At 57.5% G+C, this 16,487-nt stretch overlaps 1 protein-coding gene across 17 annotated transcripts in view; it reads left to right on the top strand.

Annotated features, from left to right (window-relative positions):
* The window catches only part of KIAA1614, a 36,929-nt gene extending 20,827 nt beyond the window's left edge, over positions 1-16,102 (top strand). For 4 of the 17 annotated variants that reach the window (XM_023640654.2, XM_070267834.1, XM_023640658.2 and 1 more), the window contains 7 exons: positions 1,091-2,655; positions 4,359-4,515; positions 6,194-6,452; positions 6,649-6,798; positions 9,444-9,571; positions 10,329-10,513; positions 14,836-16,102. In XM_023640654.2, the coding sequence (XP_023496422.2) occupies positions 1,091-2,655; positions 4,359-4,515; positions 6,194-6,452; positions 6,649-6,798; positions 9,444-9,571; positions 10,329-10,513; positions 14,836-15,029 (2,638 nt within the window). In that variant the 3' untranslated portion in view covers positions 15,030-16,102. Of the gene's footprint in view, positions 1-1,090; positions 2,656-4,358; positions 4,516-4,906; positions 5,096-5,191; positions 5,410-6,193; positions 6,453-6,648; positions 6,986-9,443; positions 9,572-10,328; positions 10,514-14,835 lie in introns of those variants that run through there. The other 13 variants (XM_070267835.1, XM_023640660.2, XR_011439036.1 and 10 more) reach the window with 12 other exon arrangements.
* Positions 16,103-16,487: the final 385 nt, after the last annotated feature.

Raw genomic sequence — 16,487 nt, forward strand, 5'->3', positions numbered from 1 at the left:
ACAGAGCTGGAGAAGAAAGCAGGGAGGAATGTGGAGGGCTCTGTATTTACCGCACAGTGTGTGAACTTGATCCTGCGCCCCCTGTGATGAAGCTGTGCTCCATGGGGACCAACAGACAGGAGGCAGCCAGGCCAGATAAGAGGCCACTGCAGGGGTCCGGCGTGAGTGATGAAGAAGCGATAAGTGAGAGAAATGATGTGAATCTCGAACATTTAGCAATAGATCGGGGGGAGGCCGCTGCAGGGGAAAGGAAAGGAGAAGTAGGGTCCTCACTTAGGTGGCCTCTGAGGGGAAATGGCCTATGGGCCTGGGTCTATTTGCATAGTGGCCTGAAGCTCAGGTTCCCTGGCTCGAGGGGACCCTGGTGTGAGATTTGTGGGGGCGTTTCCTTGGGCTGAGTGGGACTTGACCGCCAGCCTCGGTGCCTCCAGAAAGTGGGACTTCCCAGCACAGCTTCTCAAGGGGAGGGTGTGCGAGGGGGCTGGGGAGGGCCAGGTACAGGACTGGGTGTCGGACAGACAAGGTGGAGAGTGCAAGGAGAGACACAGGAGTCACTCTGCCTAAATGTTGTCTAAGCAAGATGACCAGGAGTCCAGAGTGGACACTTTTGGGAGCGAGAATGCTTAGGACCCCTGACTTCAGGCCCCACACAGCCTCTGTAGAGACTTAAAATATGCTCTTCCCATTAAACCTTTGTAGGAAATACAGTGTTGCCGCAATCCATCACTACCACATGCCTGTGATGGCCGGGCTCACGTCCTCTCCTAGACGCACACACATCACACACACGAGGACTTTGGTATCATACTTCTCGACAGTCCTGAGTTTCATTATATTTCCTCTGAACTCAGGCTGAGCCTGGCAACAGAGGGGGACAAAAGGGAGGAAGGTCGTGTTGATTTTGTTTAGCGCTGTGTCTCAGAGTCAGGATAGGCTTGGAAGCAACTCTGATTTGCTGCCTGACTCCCCAGGAACCTGATTTGGGGTAACTTTGGGGTTGTAGTGACCACGGAGCACTGTGGGAGACTGTACCCCAGAGTGCCTTCCTCTGCATCCTTCAGCCTGTGACCTCTCTCGTGTCTCCCATCAGAGATGGCCAGAGGAGCCCAGCCCTGGGCCCAAGGATGACCTTGGCCTGCAGAGACAACCTCCAGAACGGGAACACCAGTGACTCCTCCAGTGGGGAGAGTCCGAAGCGGGGCACCTCCCCGTCCCACGTCCGCTTCGAGGATGAGTCTGCTCGCGACGCTGAGTCCCGCTACCTGGAGCGTCTGCAGCAGCGGCAGCGCCACGTGCTCAGCTCCGCGCTGCAGACTGTGGACCAGGGCCCCCTGCGCTCCAAGCCCGAGCTCGCCGCCTACGTGAATGGGGGCTTCCAGCGCAGGGACGCCGTGGAGGGGGCCCTCCGCAGGCCGGTGGGCGGGCGGGATCGGAGGGCCCTCCCCGCGCCGCAGCCCGCACGGGGCAGGGAGAGGAGGTGCCGAGCCTGTGGCAACTGCATAGAGGACCGACGCCCCGCCCAGGGGAAGGCAGCCCCCGACCCGAGGGCCCACCAGGAGCGCAAAGCTGCCTGTGGGACGGAGAGGGTGCTGGCGGAGCCCCTTAGTGCTCGAGGCCGGAGCGCCCCTATCAGACTCCTCCCTGTCCCCCCGGGGCTGCACGCCAAGTGGATCCGAGAGACACACATCGGAGCCCCTGTGCGCCCTGAGGAGGTGGACTCTGCCCTGGACAGCACGGACACCTCCGACAGCTGCAGGACCGACAGCGAGGAGGCTGGGACCTCTCAACCCGACAGGACCCGCAGCCCGGCCCGAGGCAGCAGCCCCCGGCTGCCGGGCTCCAGGCCTCGAGAAGGCCACAGGTGGTTCCGGAAGGCTGAAATGGAGCTGCCCCGGTGCCCTCAGGCCCCGCACTGCCTGCCTGGGGTTGATCCCCTGGAGGTTTCAGATGAGGGGAAAGAAGGCAGAGCACACACACCCGAGGGGACTCTGTTTCCCAGAGAAGATGCTTTCTCTAAGCCTCCAGTCCTGGAATCTAAGAGGACTTCCCTGGGATCCCAGGGGCAGCCTGGACCAGAGCTGGGAAATCACTGGGCTCACCCTGTGGCTTCCCGGGCTCAGTACAGGACAGTCTGTGCCACGGCCTCTTGCATGAAGCTGGTGTCCTCGGGGCCGGGCAGGCAAGCCCAGGCTCTAGAAAGCCACCGGTCTCTGGAAACTGTCTCTGCTTCCTCCCAGCAGCAGAGCCATGCAGAGCCCTCTGCCCCCCACCAGGCCGAGCAGCCAACCGCTTCCTGCTCCCCCAAAGGCTGGGTGCCAACCCCTCCCTCTTCAAGGAAAACCACCTCACCTGTGTCTCACAGGAAGGCAGCCCTGGCTGGGCCCCGCAGGCCGGGTGACCAGGGACAGCCTGGGGACACCCCTGTGCCTCCTTCAAGAAGTGTAGTTCCCAGGACCTGTGAACTCAGCCCCCCGCAGACCCAGACCTGCAGCCCCCAAGTCAGGCACGCACTGCTGGCCCTGTCCACCAACAACTGTAACAACAGCGTGCCTCGGGGGCTGCAGGAGCCCCAGGAAGGAGCCGTCCGCGAGGGCAGAGTGGAGAAGGGCCCCCGAAGCCAGGAGCCTGAGGCACCCCTGGAGAACCATGCAGATGGTAAGGGATTGCCCCTGGTCTAGGGCAGGCCTAGAGCAGAGACCCTAGGCCAGGTCTGTGGCCCACCAGGCACTCAGGGTCTTCACTTACCTTTCATCTTAATAGGTGACGTAGCCACGAACACTCCCAGCAGCCCCTTGGAGCCCCTCCGAGCAGCGGCAGGTGTTGGGGAAGCTTGGGATCTGTGGGCTGGGTGCAGGATTCAACATCAGCCTGGAGGCGGATTGGCCAGCTCCCTCCGGGGGTGCAGAGCATGGGGAGGCAGTGGTGGGAACTGCTGGGCGCCCTGAGGGGTGTTCAGAAGCTCCACGCTCTGTGGCTGCTGGAGGCCTGGGCTTTAAAGGCGTTTGAATACCGACCCACAAAGCAGGAAGTGGCACCAGCTCCAGGATTTATTATTTGCTCAGAGGAGCAAATGCCTAGCAATCACATGGTTGAGGCCCCGCCCCTTCAGCATCTTCCTTTCATTCATGCACTCCTTCATTCATTCAGTATGGATCGAGCACCTGCTACATGCAGGCCCTGTACCAGGCACTGTGGGGAATGTGTGAACTAAGTCAGCAAGAGTCCTGCCCTTGAGACCTTCTGTGGCCAGGCAGGCATGCTGTCTGGAGGACACAGTGACTGGCGGGCAGAGCCTCCCAGACCTCTGGCCTTGCTGGGCAGGCTGGTAGGTTTCAGCAGGCAAGGCTGCTGAGGGATGTAGGATATTACCTCTGCCCTTAGAAGGGGTCCTCGTATTGTGGGCACGTGCTGAGCGTCAACAGCCTTAGGCTCTGATTCCCGATGTTGTGATTTGAGGTGAGCAACTCAGCCACTCACTCTTAGGCAGAGAAAACGAGCCCGCCCCACACAGCTTTGCCTTCATGTGCCATGACTCTGGCCGCCCTGGGGCTAGAGGAGGAGAGGGCACAGAGATGACAGGCCATATCGAACTTACTGAGGAGGTGGACAACCCCCGGATGTGGGTGGGGCTGACCACCCCCTCCACTGCACAGGGGGACACAGACACTTCCCCTCTCCAGCCCTTGCTCACATGAACCTTGGGGAAGCAGGCCCATCCTGAGCTCCCTCCCGCCCTGTGCTAAGGTGCGGGTGCCTTCTCTTTGGTGGGCTCCAGGCTGGCTGCTGGCTGCCCCTAACCACTTCCTGTGGGGCGTGTCTCCTGAGATCTGCTGCCCTTTCTGGGCAGCCTGGCCTCCACCTCTCGGGCCTGGAGCAGAGGCCAAGTGAGGCCCCTCCTCTCATTAGCCAGGAGGTCTTGGGCATGTCACCGAATCCCTCTGCGCTCCAGGCTCCTGCCCTGTTCCTGAGGGTAATACTAAGAGCTATCTCCTAGGAACCCGGACACAGTCTCTGTAGAGGGTTTAACTCATTGCCTAGCACATTGCAGCACAACAACTATCTGTTGATATAAGAGGGTCATGACTTATCACAAGCAGCCGCTTCATCTTACAGACACTTATTAATTATCTACTGTGTACCAGGTGCTGTGCTGGGGGTGATGGGGCTACAGGGGTAAACAAGACCCCATTCCCTGCTTCGTGGATGTGTCACCACTGTATCCACTGCTCTCTTGGAGCTCCCGCCTCGGCCCAGCTTCCCTTGGCTCTCCAGCCTCTGTCATTGGGAATGACCCCTCCCCCCACCGTGACCTGTGGGGATGGGTGAGTGACACAGGAGGGATGCTGTGGTTGTTGCAGGAGGACTCCAGGGCTTTCTCGGCTCAGCAGCTGCCGGCACCATCAGCTCTAAGGGCGTCACCCTCTCCCTGGCCTCAGAGGAGCCAGAGTCCAGCCAAGAACCAGAGGGAGGCCTGCAGAGGACAGAGTTGAATTCTGGAGGGCATGCGTCATCCCGGTAAGTGACAGGAGCAAGAACCCTGACCGCAGGACTGGGGGACCGGGGATGCTGGGTGGGGAAAGAGAGCCCCCTGGAGTGGTGGCATGACTGGCCTCACTACTCCCAAATCCTCGAAGGTTCCTGGACTGTGTCCAAGCATGGAACCCTAATACTCTTTTCCCAACCATTTTAGTCTACTATACTTGATTATTCACTCAGTGAGCATTCATTGAACAGCCTCAAGCTCCAAGGGCACAGCTGGGCACAGCCGACCAGACAGCCCCAGCCCTGAGGTGCTCCCAGGATGGGGCTGTCTGTCTGAGAGGACTCGCTTCTGACTCTGGGCTTGGAAACAACTAGATGCTGAGGAAACTGAACCCAGCTTTCACATTTCCATTCTCTCCTGCAGTGTGGAGGGTCTGAGTCCACGCTCTGGGGCCCCCCAGCCCTGGTGAATCAGTCCTCTGGCTGGGGCCTTCTGCACTGCGCACCATTCCTGGTGACATGTGGCCCAAGGCTTCACATGCCACCAAGAGCCAAATCGCCGTCTCCAGCCCAGTAGGCTCCCCAGAACTCCAGATTCGTACCTCGGGTTTCCCCCGACATCTCCACTCGGGTGTCTGAGAGGCGCCTCAGACTCAACACCACCAAACCGACGTCTCATTCTCTCCTGCTCCTCCGGTCCTCCTCCCAGCAGACACACCGCCATCCACATGGTGCTGCCCCCGCACATCCGGGCTGCTCTTCTTCCTTCTCCCCCACTCGAGTCCACTGCGAGTCGTCTCCAGCTCCTCATCCCCCTGTCCCACGTTTCTCCTGCTCTGAGCTGCGGTCCCTCTTCTGTGGAACCCCTGCCTGCTCTCTGCCTTCGCTCCTGCCCCCTACAGTTCCTTCACCACACAGCAGTCAAAGGTATCTTTTTAAAACCTTAAATGATGTCATTTCTCCTGCTTAAACCCCCCAATGGCTTTTCCTCTCACTTGAAATAGAATTCGAACCCCTTACCTTGGCTTATGGCTCAGTGTAATCTGGCCTCGGCCCACTTGTCTGACCTCATCTGGCACCTGTTTCCCCCTCGCGCATTCCGTCCAAGTCCTAACGGCCTGGCCCCGTCGCGTTCTGGAACACGCCGAGCCTCTTCCTGCCCGAGAGCCGTGATGCCAGCTGTTCACTCGCCCTGGAATGCTCCCCTCCGGGCTCGGCAGGACTGGCTCCTTCTTGCCACTCACTTCTCACTTTCAATATCACCTTCTCAGAGAGACCTTTCCTGGCCACCCTGTCGCTCTCTGCTTCACCCTACTCATCAGTCACGGACGGTTTTCCTCATTGGTTACTAGGCTTTGTTTATAAGCTCCTGAGAGTGAGGACCTTGTCTGTCTTGATTACCACGTGCCCCAGTGCCTACAACAGGCCTAGAAGAGGTCCTGAAAAAAATACTGAATGAATGAAGGAATGAATGATTAGGTGAACCCATAGTTGGGTGGGACGCCAAGGATCTTGGCTGAGCTCTTCTCCCTAAAAGCTACCCAAGCAGAGGATCCAGCAGAAGTCCGCTTGGCCTTTCTTTCTGCAGCCTGGCCCTCACGTCCTCCACGAGGCATCCGTGCTGGCCCATCTGGGGCCTCTGGTGCAGTCCGCCCTGGCCTCTGCCCCCTAGCCCTCTCCTGCCCGCCTCATGTCCACCCTTGCATTTCAGAGCATTACCAGGGGTCAGCGCGGCTCCTGGCCCATCCTCAGCCGCCCCTTCTGACAGGAACAAGAAAAGCAGCAGCGGCATCGCCTCCACCCTGGGGCTGAAAAAGTTCTTCTTGGCCCTGGGCCAGGGCACGCGGCCCAAGTTGGGCAAGTCGCGCAGCTACAGCGTGGAGCAGCTGCAGCCCCCTGCGCCTGGCCCAGCTTCACACACCAGCACCCCCAAAGTGAAGAGAGCCCCATCGTTACAATCCCTCCGTGTGGTGAGTCCTGAGGGCCCCAGCCGAGGGGTGTGTGAGGCCGGTGGTGGAGGAGCCGCCATTGGAGCGAAAGGGGAAAGGAGAACTGGAGCACTGAGGATGCGCCCAGGGAGCCGGAGGTGGAGGCCGGGAAGCTGCTGGCATTCCCACGGTTGATCTGGGAGACCTGGATTCCCCTGGACACGGTGGGGGTGGGCAGCCTCCCCCACTTCTGTTTTTCCACCAGCTGCCCCTGCCTGGGCTCATCCTGGACTCCTCCCTCTCCTCTGCTCAACCCTACCACCTCTCCCAAGTCCTGGAGTCTACTGCCTGGTCATTCTGGAACCTTCTCCATGGCCACAGCGACTCCGTTAGTTGAGTACAAATCACTTCACACCTGGATTACCTCAAGGGCCTCCTGACTGGCATCTCTGCTGTGTCTTTCTCCACGCGCCTTCCAGAGTGGTCCTCTGATATGCAAATCTGGCCTTGCCACCCCCTTGCTGAACATCCGCTGTACTTTTTCATCCTCAGAATAAAGTTCAGATCACATGGCATTGCCAAAGCGTTTCTGTGATCTGACTGCTGCAGTCTCCCATCACACTGCTTCTAACACCTGACCCCGCTTCCCCTCGGCCTCCCTGCAGTTCTGTAATTAGGTCACACGCTGACTTTGAATCTTTACCTGAAATCTTTCCTCCACCTTCTCTCCCTGCTAATGTCTGCTCCCCCATCCACACTTCAGGCATTGCCTCCTCCAGGAAGCAGCTTCCACCCCTTCCTTGGGCTGAGCTGGGGGGCCCTGCTCTGTGTTCCCATCTCCTCCCGTGCTTCCCCGCTTCACGGAACTTGTCACATAGTATTTTCACTGATGTTTGTCTTTCTCCCCTCACTGGAGTGAATTCTTTGAGGGAACGGCACTGGATCTTTATATTCCCAGTATTCAGTACAATGTTAGTATAGTGTCCATGCACAGTGAAGGAGGGAGGGAGGGACCACAGGGCAGCGAGCTGAAGTCCTGCCTCCCCGTGGGCTGGAGGATAGACCAGCGGCAGCGCACTGACTCTCAGCTATGTTCTGAAAACCCTGTTCTGTTGAGGTGTTTCCAGGTTTATGTTTGTTATTCTATTCCTTGCCCCCCTCCCCTGGGCACAAGGAAGCAGGTGATGTGGTCTGGGGCACTGGAGCCTTTCATTTTTCAGGCTGAAGTAGGGAAGAGAGTGCGGGCCGAATGGAGATTCCCTTGGTTGTCTTGCACGAGGAACAGCACCTGGTGCGTGGTTGGTGCTCAGTGAATATTTGCTGGAGGAATGAATGGAAGCAGAGCGATCGTAAGCTGGGGAGAAGAGCCCAGAGTGGCACTGTGCTCCAGGAATTCACTTTCCTCGTGATGTTAGATTGTCCCCTGTGCGTCTGGGCCGGGGCACCCGGACGTGTTGCCATCAGAGCTCCGATCTCTGTCCAGCCCTCCAGGGCGATGGCGTGTTAGTGTAGTAGAGGGGTTACGGCCCAGGCAGCCAAGGGGCGAAGAGAGAGTAGTCTGGCCCAGACAGGGTGGGAGCAAGTGTGGGGAGGATGGAGCAGCAGAAAGAAACATTAAGAACTGAGAGAAGAAGAGGAAAGAAGAACTCTCGCCCAGAAATATTTCTGACATATCTCAGGGTGGACTCCTTCCTGTTTGATTGTTGTGCTGCCAAGGGGGTGTGTGTGGTGAGAGGAGATGTGTGTGGTGCTCAGGCGCAGCACCGGGTTGGTGTTCATTTTGCCCTCCTGAGTGGGCAAGTGACCTCACACTCCTGACCACGCTGGCTGCTCCTAGTGGCTGTGGCTCTTTGACCTTTGAACCTGCCTCTGCAAGGCTGTACCCCCTTCCCCTTCTCCCTTTCCCTAGGGACCTCCTGCTTGCCCTTCAGGTCTAGGTTGGACATGACTTATCCCAGGAAGCCCTGAACGCTGATACAAGGCCAGGCTCCCCTCTGAATCATCTTGATAATTGGCCATATTTCTTTAGAGCGTGGGTTCCAAATGTGATCCATGTGTGTAGTATTGTTTACAAGTCAGCTTCTCCCTGCCTCCATTGCCACCACTCCCACTCCCCACCTTCGGAACAGCCTCCTCATTGGGTCAGTTTCTAGAACACAGAGCTGATCTTGTGACTGTCCTGATTAGCATCACTCAGTGGCTCCTTAGCAGGCCAGGTAAGGCCCTTCCAGGTCTGGCCCCTGGCTCCAGCCCATCTCCCATCACCTCTGCAGCCTAGCCACCCAGACCATGTGTATGTTCCAGAACATACCATGCTTTCTCTCGCCTCTCCGTGTCTTTGCATACACTGTTTCTTCTGCCTGGAGCACCTGTACCTCTGTCTTCACCTGGAGAGTTCGTGCTTCAGGCCTGGCTCAGGTGTCAGCTCCTCTAGTGTCCCCAAACCTCGTGAGCGGCAGTCTCTCTGCTCCCCTGCACGTCATCTGTGCTTTCCGCTGAGCACTGACAACATGCATTCAGAGCTTCTGACTTCCCTGCGCTCACCCCCACCGTGGGGTCAACTCCTCAGGGACTTTTGTCTTGTCCATCTTTTTATGCACAAGGCTTTAAGCTGCATCGATACTTAAATAAAAATTTTTGAATGTAAGCAATCATAAAAGGGAAACTAGGGAATCACAAAATAATATTTAAGATTTTAACTCTAAAACTCTGTTTATTATAATTAATTTTCTTTCACTTTTTTTCTTAATCAATGAGAAATTTAGATTTTCGTAATCAATGAGATCATTAGTATTATTGTACTAAGTTGTTACTTTAGCCAAAAAGAAAACACTCGAAGCTTCAGATCACCTGTCTAGGCCCATCCCCTTGAGTAAGTTATGGGGATTCCTGTTGAGCACGTTGAAGTAATCACAAAAGCTTGTACAATGCATTACTGTCCTAGAAGGCCCTCAGGGTCTTGGTTGGGGTCAGGTCATGTCCACCCATGCCAGGTGGCTTTTCTCACCTGCAATATTGGGCCTTTCCCACCAGGTGTCACCCTCTCACCAGCATCGGAAAGCTGCCTCCTTTCAGAACCTCCATTCTCTGCTGAGCGGCAAGGTGGACCGGTCCAGCCTCTACCTGGTAGGGGAGCCCGGGGCCCACAGCACGGCTGGCAGGTAAGAGGGGGCACGTGGCTTGGAGGATAAGCCCAGAGAGTGGAGTTCTCTGGAGTGGAGCTATAAGCCTAACTCCTTCCTGCCTCAGCAGCATGGCCCTGAGTGGGAACCTGGTCCGGGAAAGTGAGGCCAACTGCCTGTGCCTCAGCTGCCACCGGAGACTTGGAGCTGCACCTCAGTGCCCTTGCCCTGCTCAACAAAGCTCTGAGAAGGGGTGGGGCCGTGCTTCCCCTGTCTCTCTACTGTCTAATGACAGACACGGAAATCAGGGTGTTCAGAGAGCTTCCTTGGCCCAGCTAAAGTTCCAGTTAAACATCCAGAGACAGGGACCCCCAGAGAGGCCCTTGACCTGTGACCCTGCCTAGAGCAGTCCCACCCTCTCTGATGAGACCCTCTGGGCTAGCTGCTCTTACCTGGGGCTCCAGGGAGGGACTTCTGGGGGTCCGTTAACTCCTGGAAAGTTTATATGAAATTATGGCTTTTGTCAGATTCTCAGAGAGGTCTCTGCACCTAAAAAGATGAGAAACCACTGCTCTTGGTGGTTGGGGTGGCTTCTGGTTCTGCAGCAGGCTCCGAGGAGTCTCAGACAGCCGCGGAACCTGCTGTCTCCATCCTGGCAGGCTCTTTTTGCTGTTTGAGGCCGGTGGAGGCCCAGCCTCCAGCGCCAGTGGAGAGGCGACAGTCATCTTTAAGCCAGAGGTGCTGGCCCCAGTACCCGGCCCTCTTTGCCCTCACTCTGTCTCCGGTCCCCTTGCAGGCCAGCCAAGGCCCCACCCCGGCGTGCCCTCAGCATCGAGGACGTGGGTGCCCCCAGCCTGGCGCGCACAGTGGGCCGCGTGGTGGAGGTCTTCCCAGATGGCACAAGCCAGCTGCAGCTGCAACGCTCCCCAGAGGGCACTTTCGGCTTCTGTGTGGCCTCGGGGAACGGGCGTCGGGACTCAGGTATGCCCCCTCCCCTTTCTGGGCCCCACAGCCCTGGGACCTTAGCAAACCCAGCAATGCCTTTTGGCTGGGGTCATTTCTGGTCTTTGGCCGAGCACGGAGCTCAGAGAGCCTCTCAGCAAAAGCCGGGATTCTCCCCTGAGGGGCTTTCCGAAGAGTCCAGGTGCCGGGCTGCTGGAGGAGGTAGACGTGGCGGCTTGACTCCACTGTCCCGCTGCTGTCTGCTGACGGCTTACAATCAGAAGTTTGAAGCCATCTCTTCATTGGCGAGCCAGAGGGAGATGGTGCTTGCTGGTTCTGGCAATCCCTTCGATGTGGCTGCTATGTTCAAATGGTTCCCTTCCTCCAGCTGCTGAGTGTGTCTGCATCCAGGCTCCTCCCCCAGGCTGGCTCCTGAGGGCTGTGTTCCCCTGGATCCTGGCCGCAGGCTGCTGGCTCGGCTGCCCGCTAGGTCTTGATCCAACACTGTGGGGTCAGGGAGGGGCTCTGGACGTCCTTCTGCACTCTGGCCAGCTCTCAGGCTGCTCCATGAGTCTTTTGGAGCAAAGTGGCTTGCCCAGGCCATTACCCGAGGTCTGTGGGCCAGAATCCATCTCAGGGCGAGGGCCCCTGAAAGATATTTCCCAGACAAGATGAGTAGGGAAGGAAGACAGCTGTGCTAGGGGTGGAAGGAGGGGAGAGAGAGAGACACATTCAGAAGCCTGCCCTGGCCGTGCTTTGATCTCCTGGGTCAGTTACTTAACCTGGAAAAGAACGTGCCTGCTGCCACATTTGCAGACGGCCGCGAGTTCTTGCATCTGTTCCACCGTCGTTGTTTCAATGAATGTGTCCTGAGCCCCTCCTCGGTGCTGTACGGAGTGGGGAGATGGCAGTAAGTGGACCAGACAAAATCCCTGTCCTCGGGGGTCCACATTCCCCTGGGGGGTACAGACTATAGCTACGAAAAGCATCCCTGTGTTATCTACTACGTGTTATATATGTCAGCTAGCGAAAAGAACTAAGAAACAAAGTGGGGTAAGGGCGGAGAGGCGAGTCTGGAAGGGAGGTGGGCGGCTTCTCTGAGAAGATGGCACTTGGAGGGAGGGAGGGAGGAGCCAGGTGGTGTCTGGGGGGCGGGCAGGCAGAGGGAACAGCAAGTGCGGAGGCCCTGAGGGTGGCAGCGAGCTTGGCCTATGGAGGAACCACTGGGTGGTCAAGCTGGACAGAGCAGGAGGGGGCGGGAGGGGCTGAGCTCAGAGCACGGGGCCTTGGCTTCCGAGTGAGACAGGAGCATGGGGGGCTTGGCGCAGAGACTGACGGGCCCGGATGCACACTTTTAATGGGTCACTGGCTGCTGTGGGAGACTGGATCCTGGTAGGATGAAGGTGGAACCAGAGAGACCAGCTTTAAAGCTACTTCAGTCATCCAGCAAAGACATGGTGGTGGTGGCCTGGCTGGGCTGGCCATGGAGACGGTGAGAAGTAGCTGGATCCTGGTTGACTTGCAAGTGGTTTTGACTCAGTTTGCTGATGGATTTTACGTGCATGTGAGAGAAAGAGAGGACAAGTTTCTCCCCACTCTGGTCAGGAGGGTACAACGTCTGTCCTCACAGGGAGATGGCATTTGTCACAAATATGGATCACCATAAAGTATTCAGCAGGCTGTTAGCCACTCCGCCTTTTCCTGCAGCTTCCTCTCCCCTCAGGTCAGGGGAAGTAGGCCCTCCCAGAGGCAGCGTGAAGGCATGGAGCTAGATGACATAGCATGGTTTGTACTCCAGCACCTCTGCTGGCTGTGTGACCTTGAGCAGGTTACTTACCCACTCTGAGCCTCAGTTCTCTAACCTGAAGATGATAAAATCTCCTTGGAGTGGTCATAAGGAGCATTCAATGAGGTACATAGGAAAGTGCCTGGTACTTTTCTTCCCTTCCCTCTTTAGGAAGAGAATGAACTCCAGACAGGGACGGGCATGATCTGCAGCACCTGCCCATGTGAGGTCACACACAACTAGGCAGTGTCCTCTGCCCTCCTCCTTCCCCAAAGTCCCTTTGGGCCCTTTTGCGGCAATGGGAGCCCCTCCCCCACCACCTGTCATGGAGTTCTCATGGGCAGGGGTCTCTTGGCTCTGCCCTGCCTGCTCCCCAGGGCACCCCTCCCTTGGGCTGGTGTGAGACCTTCCCTGTCCTGCCCAGGGGTGCCCTGCTCCTGTCGTTGGCTGTTGGATGTCACACAGAGATCCCCACACACACAGGACGTGGCTGGTGCTGGTGTCTCCTTGCCACAGGCTATCCTCCCACAGCCGAGGGTCACTTCTTCTGGGCCTCAGAGGGGCCTGGGCCGGGGCTGGTTTGCATTCCTCGCTGAACGTCAAGATGTGGTGTTAACTTGCTGCCTGTCACATCGATGCTACACAGCCTGTGAGAACAGCGGGCTGTGCCTTCTGCTTCTCAGTGAATACCACACTGAGACCACGCACCCTACCCGAGGCCATTGCCAGCAGACGGTCAATCTTGGAATAGCAGTCTCTCTGTCGTATTTCTGTCATAACTTTCTGTTGTGAAACCTACCCCAGTCTCCCCCAAATGGCCGGCATGACATCAGGGTCTGGTCTGGCTCTGGCTGCATTCTTTGGGCTTTCCCATCACTCCCCACGCGCACATCCTGCTATGCAGGAGCCATTTCTGCAGGCTCCACCCTCCCTTCTTACCTGCTCTCTCCCCGTGCCACCAACACGCAGCAGGGCGGGCAAGTGGTTTCAGCCCCAGCTCGAGCAGTGGAATGAGGGTGCAGGCCCAGAGGGAAGCCTGTGTGGCCGCCTGGCTGATGTACCACATCAGGAGACAGCCTCGTAGGGACAGGGACCGTGTCGAAAGGGTGGATGGGCTAAGCCCAGAGCTACAAACCTTCAGGTGCCTTGGAGGAGATTTCAATGCACTTTAGAACCCAGATTGCGGAGTGTGACCTCTGAAAAGGCTGACTTCTGTCGGGGCCAGAAGTTGGGCTGAACCAAGCTCCTGGGGGCTGGGTGGACCAGAGAGATGATCTCCTGCCAGTCCACGATGTGTCAAATGGCTTCAGCCAGAGACTGAGGACAGAGGAGATGCCCTTTCGGGCCCCTCTGAGGAAGCTGATTTTAGGAAGAGGAAGTAGAGAGTAATGTGGGCAGCTGCTTGCTGTTCCTAAGTTGGCGCCAGCCAGCAGCCAGGAGCTGAGCCGGCCTGTGTTGGGGAGCAGTGGGGGTGCTACGGCGGCACTTGGTGAATCTGCAGGTGTTGTCGTCCCCTGCAGCCCGCCAGCAGCCTGGGCTGAGCTCTCAGACCCCTGCATTCACCCAGAGAGCAGGCGGGGTGCCCGGCTCTTCCTGGAAGAGCCTGGGCTTCCTTTAACCTCTCAGGTGGAAGCAGCTGAAGGGAACTTTGAAAGGTTTTGCACAGGAGTTGAGGCAAGAGGGGCTCCCTCAGCAGGACTGTTCAGCGCTGTGTGGCCAGTAGAGGCCGAGGGGACCCAGCCTGGACGGCCCGAGGACCCCAGAGTCTGCCCCACTGACGTGGGCTCTGGGTCAGACCCAGGAGAGGAGGAGACACAGGTTCTTCCCGGGCTCGCTCTGCACCTTAGAGACCCAGGGAATGGTCCTCCTGGCCAGGCACCGCCTCTCAGGGGAAGCTGGGGGAGAGGGTGTGAGTGAAGAAGGGAAAGCTGAGCCACCGTGGCTTCAGATATGGGGGTAGAACCTTTATGTTTTCTGGGCTTTTGCCCAGATGCCTCCAAATCGTAAGTGAGGAACCCCATCCGAGGAAGACTGAGGCCAGGGCTGGTCCTAGACAAGACTGTGAGGCAAACCAGGGTTGGACTTGACCTCAGCCATGTTCGCTACTCCAATGATACCGTCCCACCCCTCCAGCTACTTGAGGCCAGCAACTGGGTCTTATTTGTGAATCCCAACTAGCACAGTGCTAGGCATTGAGTATGTCTCTTTCCTAAGTTTTTAAACATTACTTTCCTCCCTATTCTACAATCAAAGCTCATCTCAGAAAAAGATTAGCTCATTCACACTGGGGTATACATGAATAATAACAGCTTAAAGCATTATTTGTACTAGGAGCATTTAAAAGAAGAGATGGAGAAATGAAGTTATGCCATAGAGGCGGGCCCACTATATCTGGGTATAAGGCTAGTTGTGGTTGTGAGGTGGAAATAATGAGTGTGTGTATGTGTGTGTAGCAGTGCCCTCTATGAGCACCTGCCCCCACTATCCCAAAGAGCACCCACTAGGTCGGCCTTCCCCAGAGATGCATGTCTCTGTTTGGATTTCATGTGCTCAGTTCTCCCGTTTTCCTTTGCAGGGTTCTACGTGCAGGAGATGGCCGACGAGAGCACGGCCAAGCTGTACTCGGGGCTGCTGGGGCTGGGGGACGAGATCCTCGAGGTGAACGGGGCCAAGGTCGCGGGGCTGGGCTTGGCTCACATTCAGGAGCTCCTGGCCCACGCGGAGAGCTTGTCCATCCGCGTGCTGAGGCAGAGGCCTGTCCCACGGTGACCCAGAGGTGCTTTTGACCTCACCGTCCCCCCTTGGAAGCCCTGACCCGCCCCGGGGAGGTGGCTGGGGTGCGCTGACAGAGCTGAGCTGCTTGTTCCCCAAAAATGAAGAGCACAGTGGCACGTAACCGCCTGGGCTGTGGCAGGGCCCCCGCGATTGACCCCCCGGGGGAGAGGGAAGCAGCCTGCTGGTGTGCTTTGTGTAAGGATGTCACTTCATGCAGAGCTGGGGACAGAACGCACGGGTCTCCCTCCGCGCCCAGCCCGAGGTGGTGGCAACATCTTCCTGCACCTTTGTTGGCAGGGGGAGGAGAGGGATTCAGTGGGTCCTTCGGTTGGTCCCTGAGTGTCGCCTCGCCCCAGGTCCCGTCCCACTCTCTGTCAAGGGCTCCCCCAGCCTCTCACACTCCAGAACCAGAAAAAGTGCTTGCCCATGTTGGCCTTGAGCCTGCCTTTGTCAGTCTCTTTTCTCCCTGCTCCCATTCGGCACCTTTGCTCTTTTTCCAGAAATGGGCAAAGTGTCCTGGAGTAACAGTCTTACAGCCATTGACCGTAGCTTCCAAACCCCAAACTGGAACATGTTGGTGGTTCTAAAACTAGAACAGGTCTGGTGTGAGAACATCTGGGTGATGTTATTTGGTAGCCAAAATATTAAGAATTTCTGGGAAATTTTTGTGATACACAAGGTTGAAGGAAAAAAATGAAATCAATTTCAGGGAAGTGCAGCTGTGGCCAGTGGGACCGGCCAGACCAGCCCCACCCTCAGGGCCCGGCCCTCTGCCTTTGCCCAGAGCGAGGCTGGAGCTGCCTGGCTTCTCCTGTCGAGCTTGGACACAGGGCTGCAGCTGGTGGCAAGCTGTCCCCAGTCACGAGCTCTCTGCCCAGATTCCCTGACGGCAGCTGTGGGTGGGGGGTGGCCAGCAGAGAGAGGGCGGGGCATAGGCGGGGGTATGGGCTGTCCCCCCTGGGCGCCTCCCCGCTCTAGGCCTCAGCACTACCCAAAGAGTTGGGACGCTCTGGGAGTGGATGGCCGTGTGTCAGTCTTAAATTATTAAAAAGCAAAGCTGAAGCTTCTCCCACTCTGAGTTCTAAATTCTAGGTGGAACACTCACTTGACCTTCACTAGCTGTGGGCAGGGGCCGCGGGAGGGGGGGGAGGACACAGGTGCAGCAGTGGGGAGGCCCCGGGTGGGGTGAGGCCAGGTAGCTGCAGAAGCCTCATGAAGGAGGAACGGGGAGGCTCCAGCAGGTGTGCAGAGGGCCAGTGAACAGGTACTTGGGCCTTCAGGATGTGACGAGAGCACTGGGACACCTCAGAGACCATCTGGGGCCCCCACAGCAAAGACGTGGCCCCACAGCAGGGAACTACAGGGGAGGGGAAACCCTGGCGGCTCCTGTACCCCAATTCCTGGCCTTGAGGTCATGAAACTTTGGGAAAATTTCACTGTCAAAAAAGCTTC

This window comes from Equus caballus, chromosome 5, assembly GCF_041296265.1.
Source record: "Equus caballus isolate H_3958 breed thoroughbred chromosome 5, TB-T2T, whole genome shotgun sequence".
Taxonomy (NCBI): domain Eukaryota; kingdom Metazoa; phylum Chordata; class Mammalia; order Perissodactyla; family Equidae; genus Equus; species Equus caballus.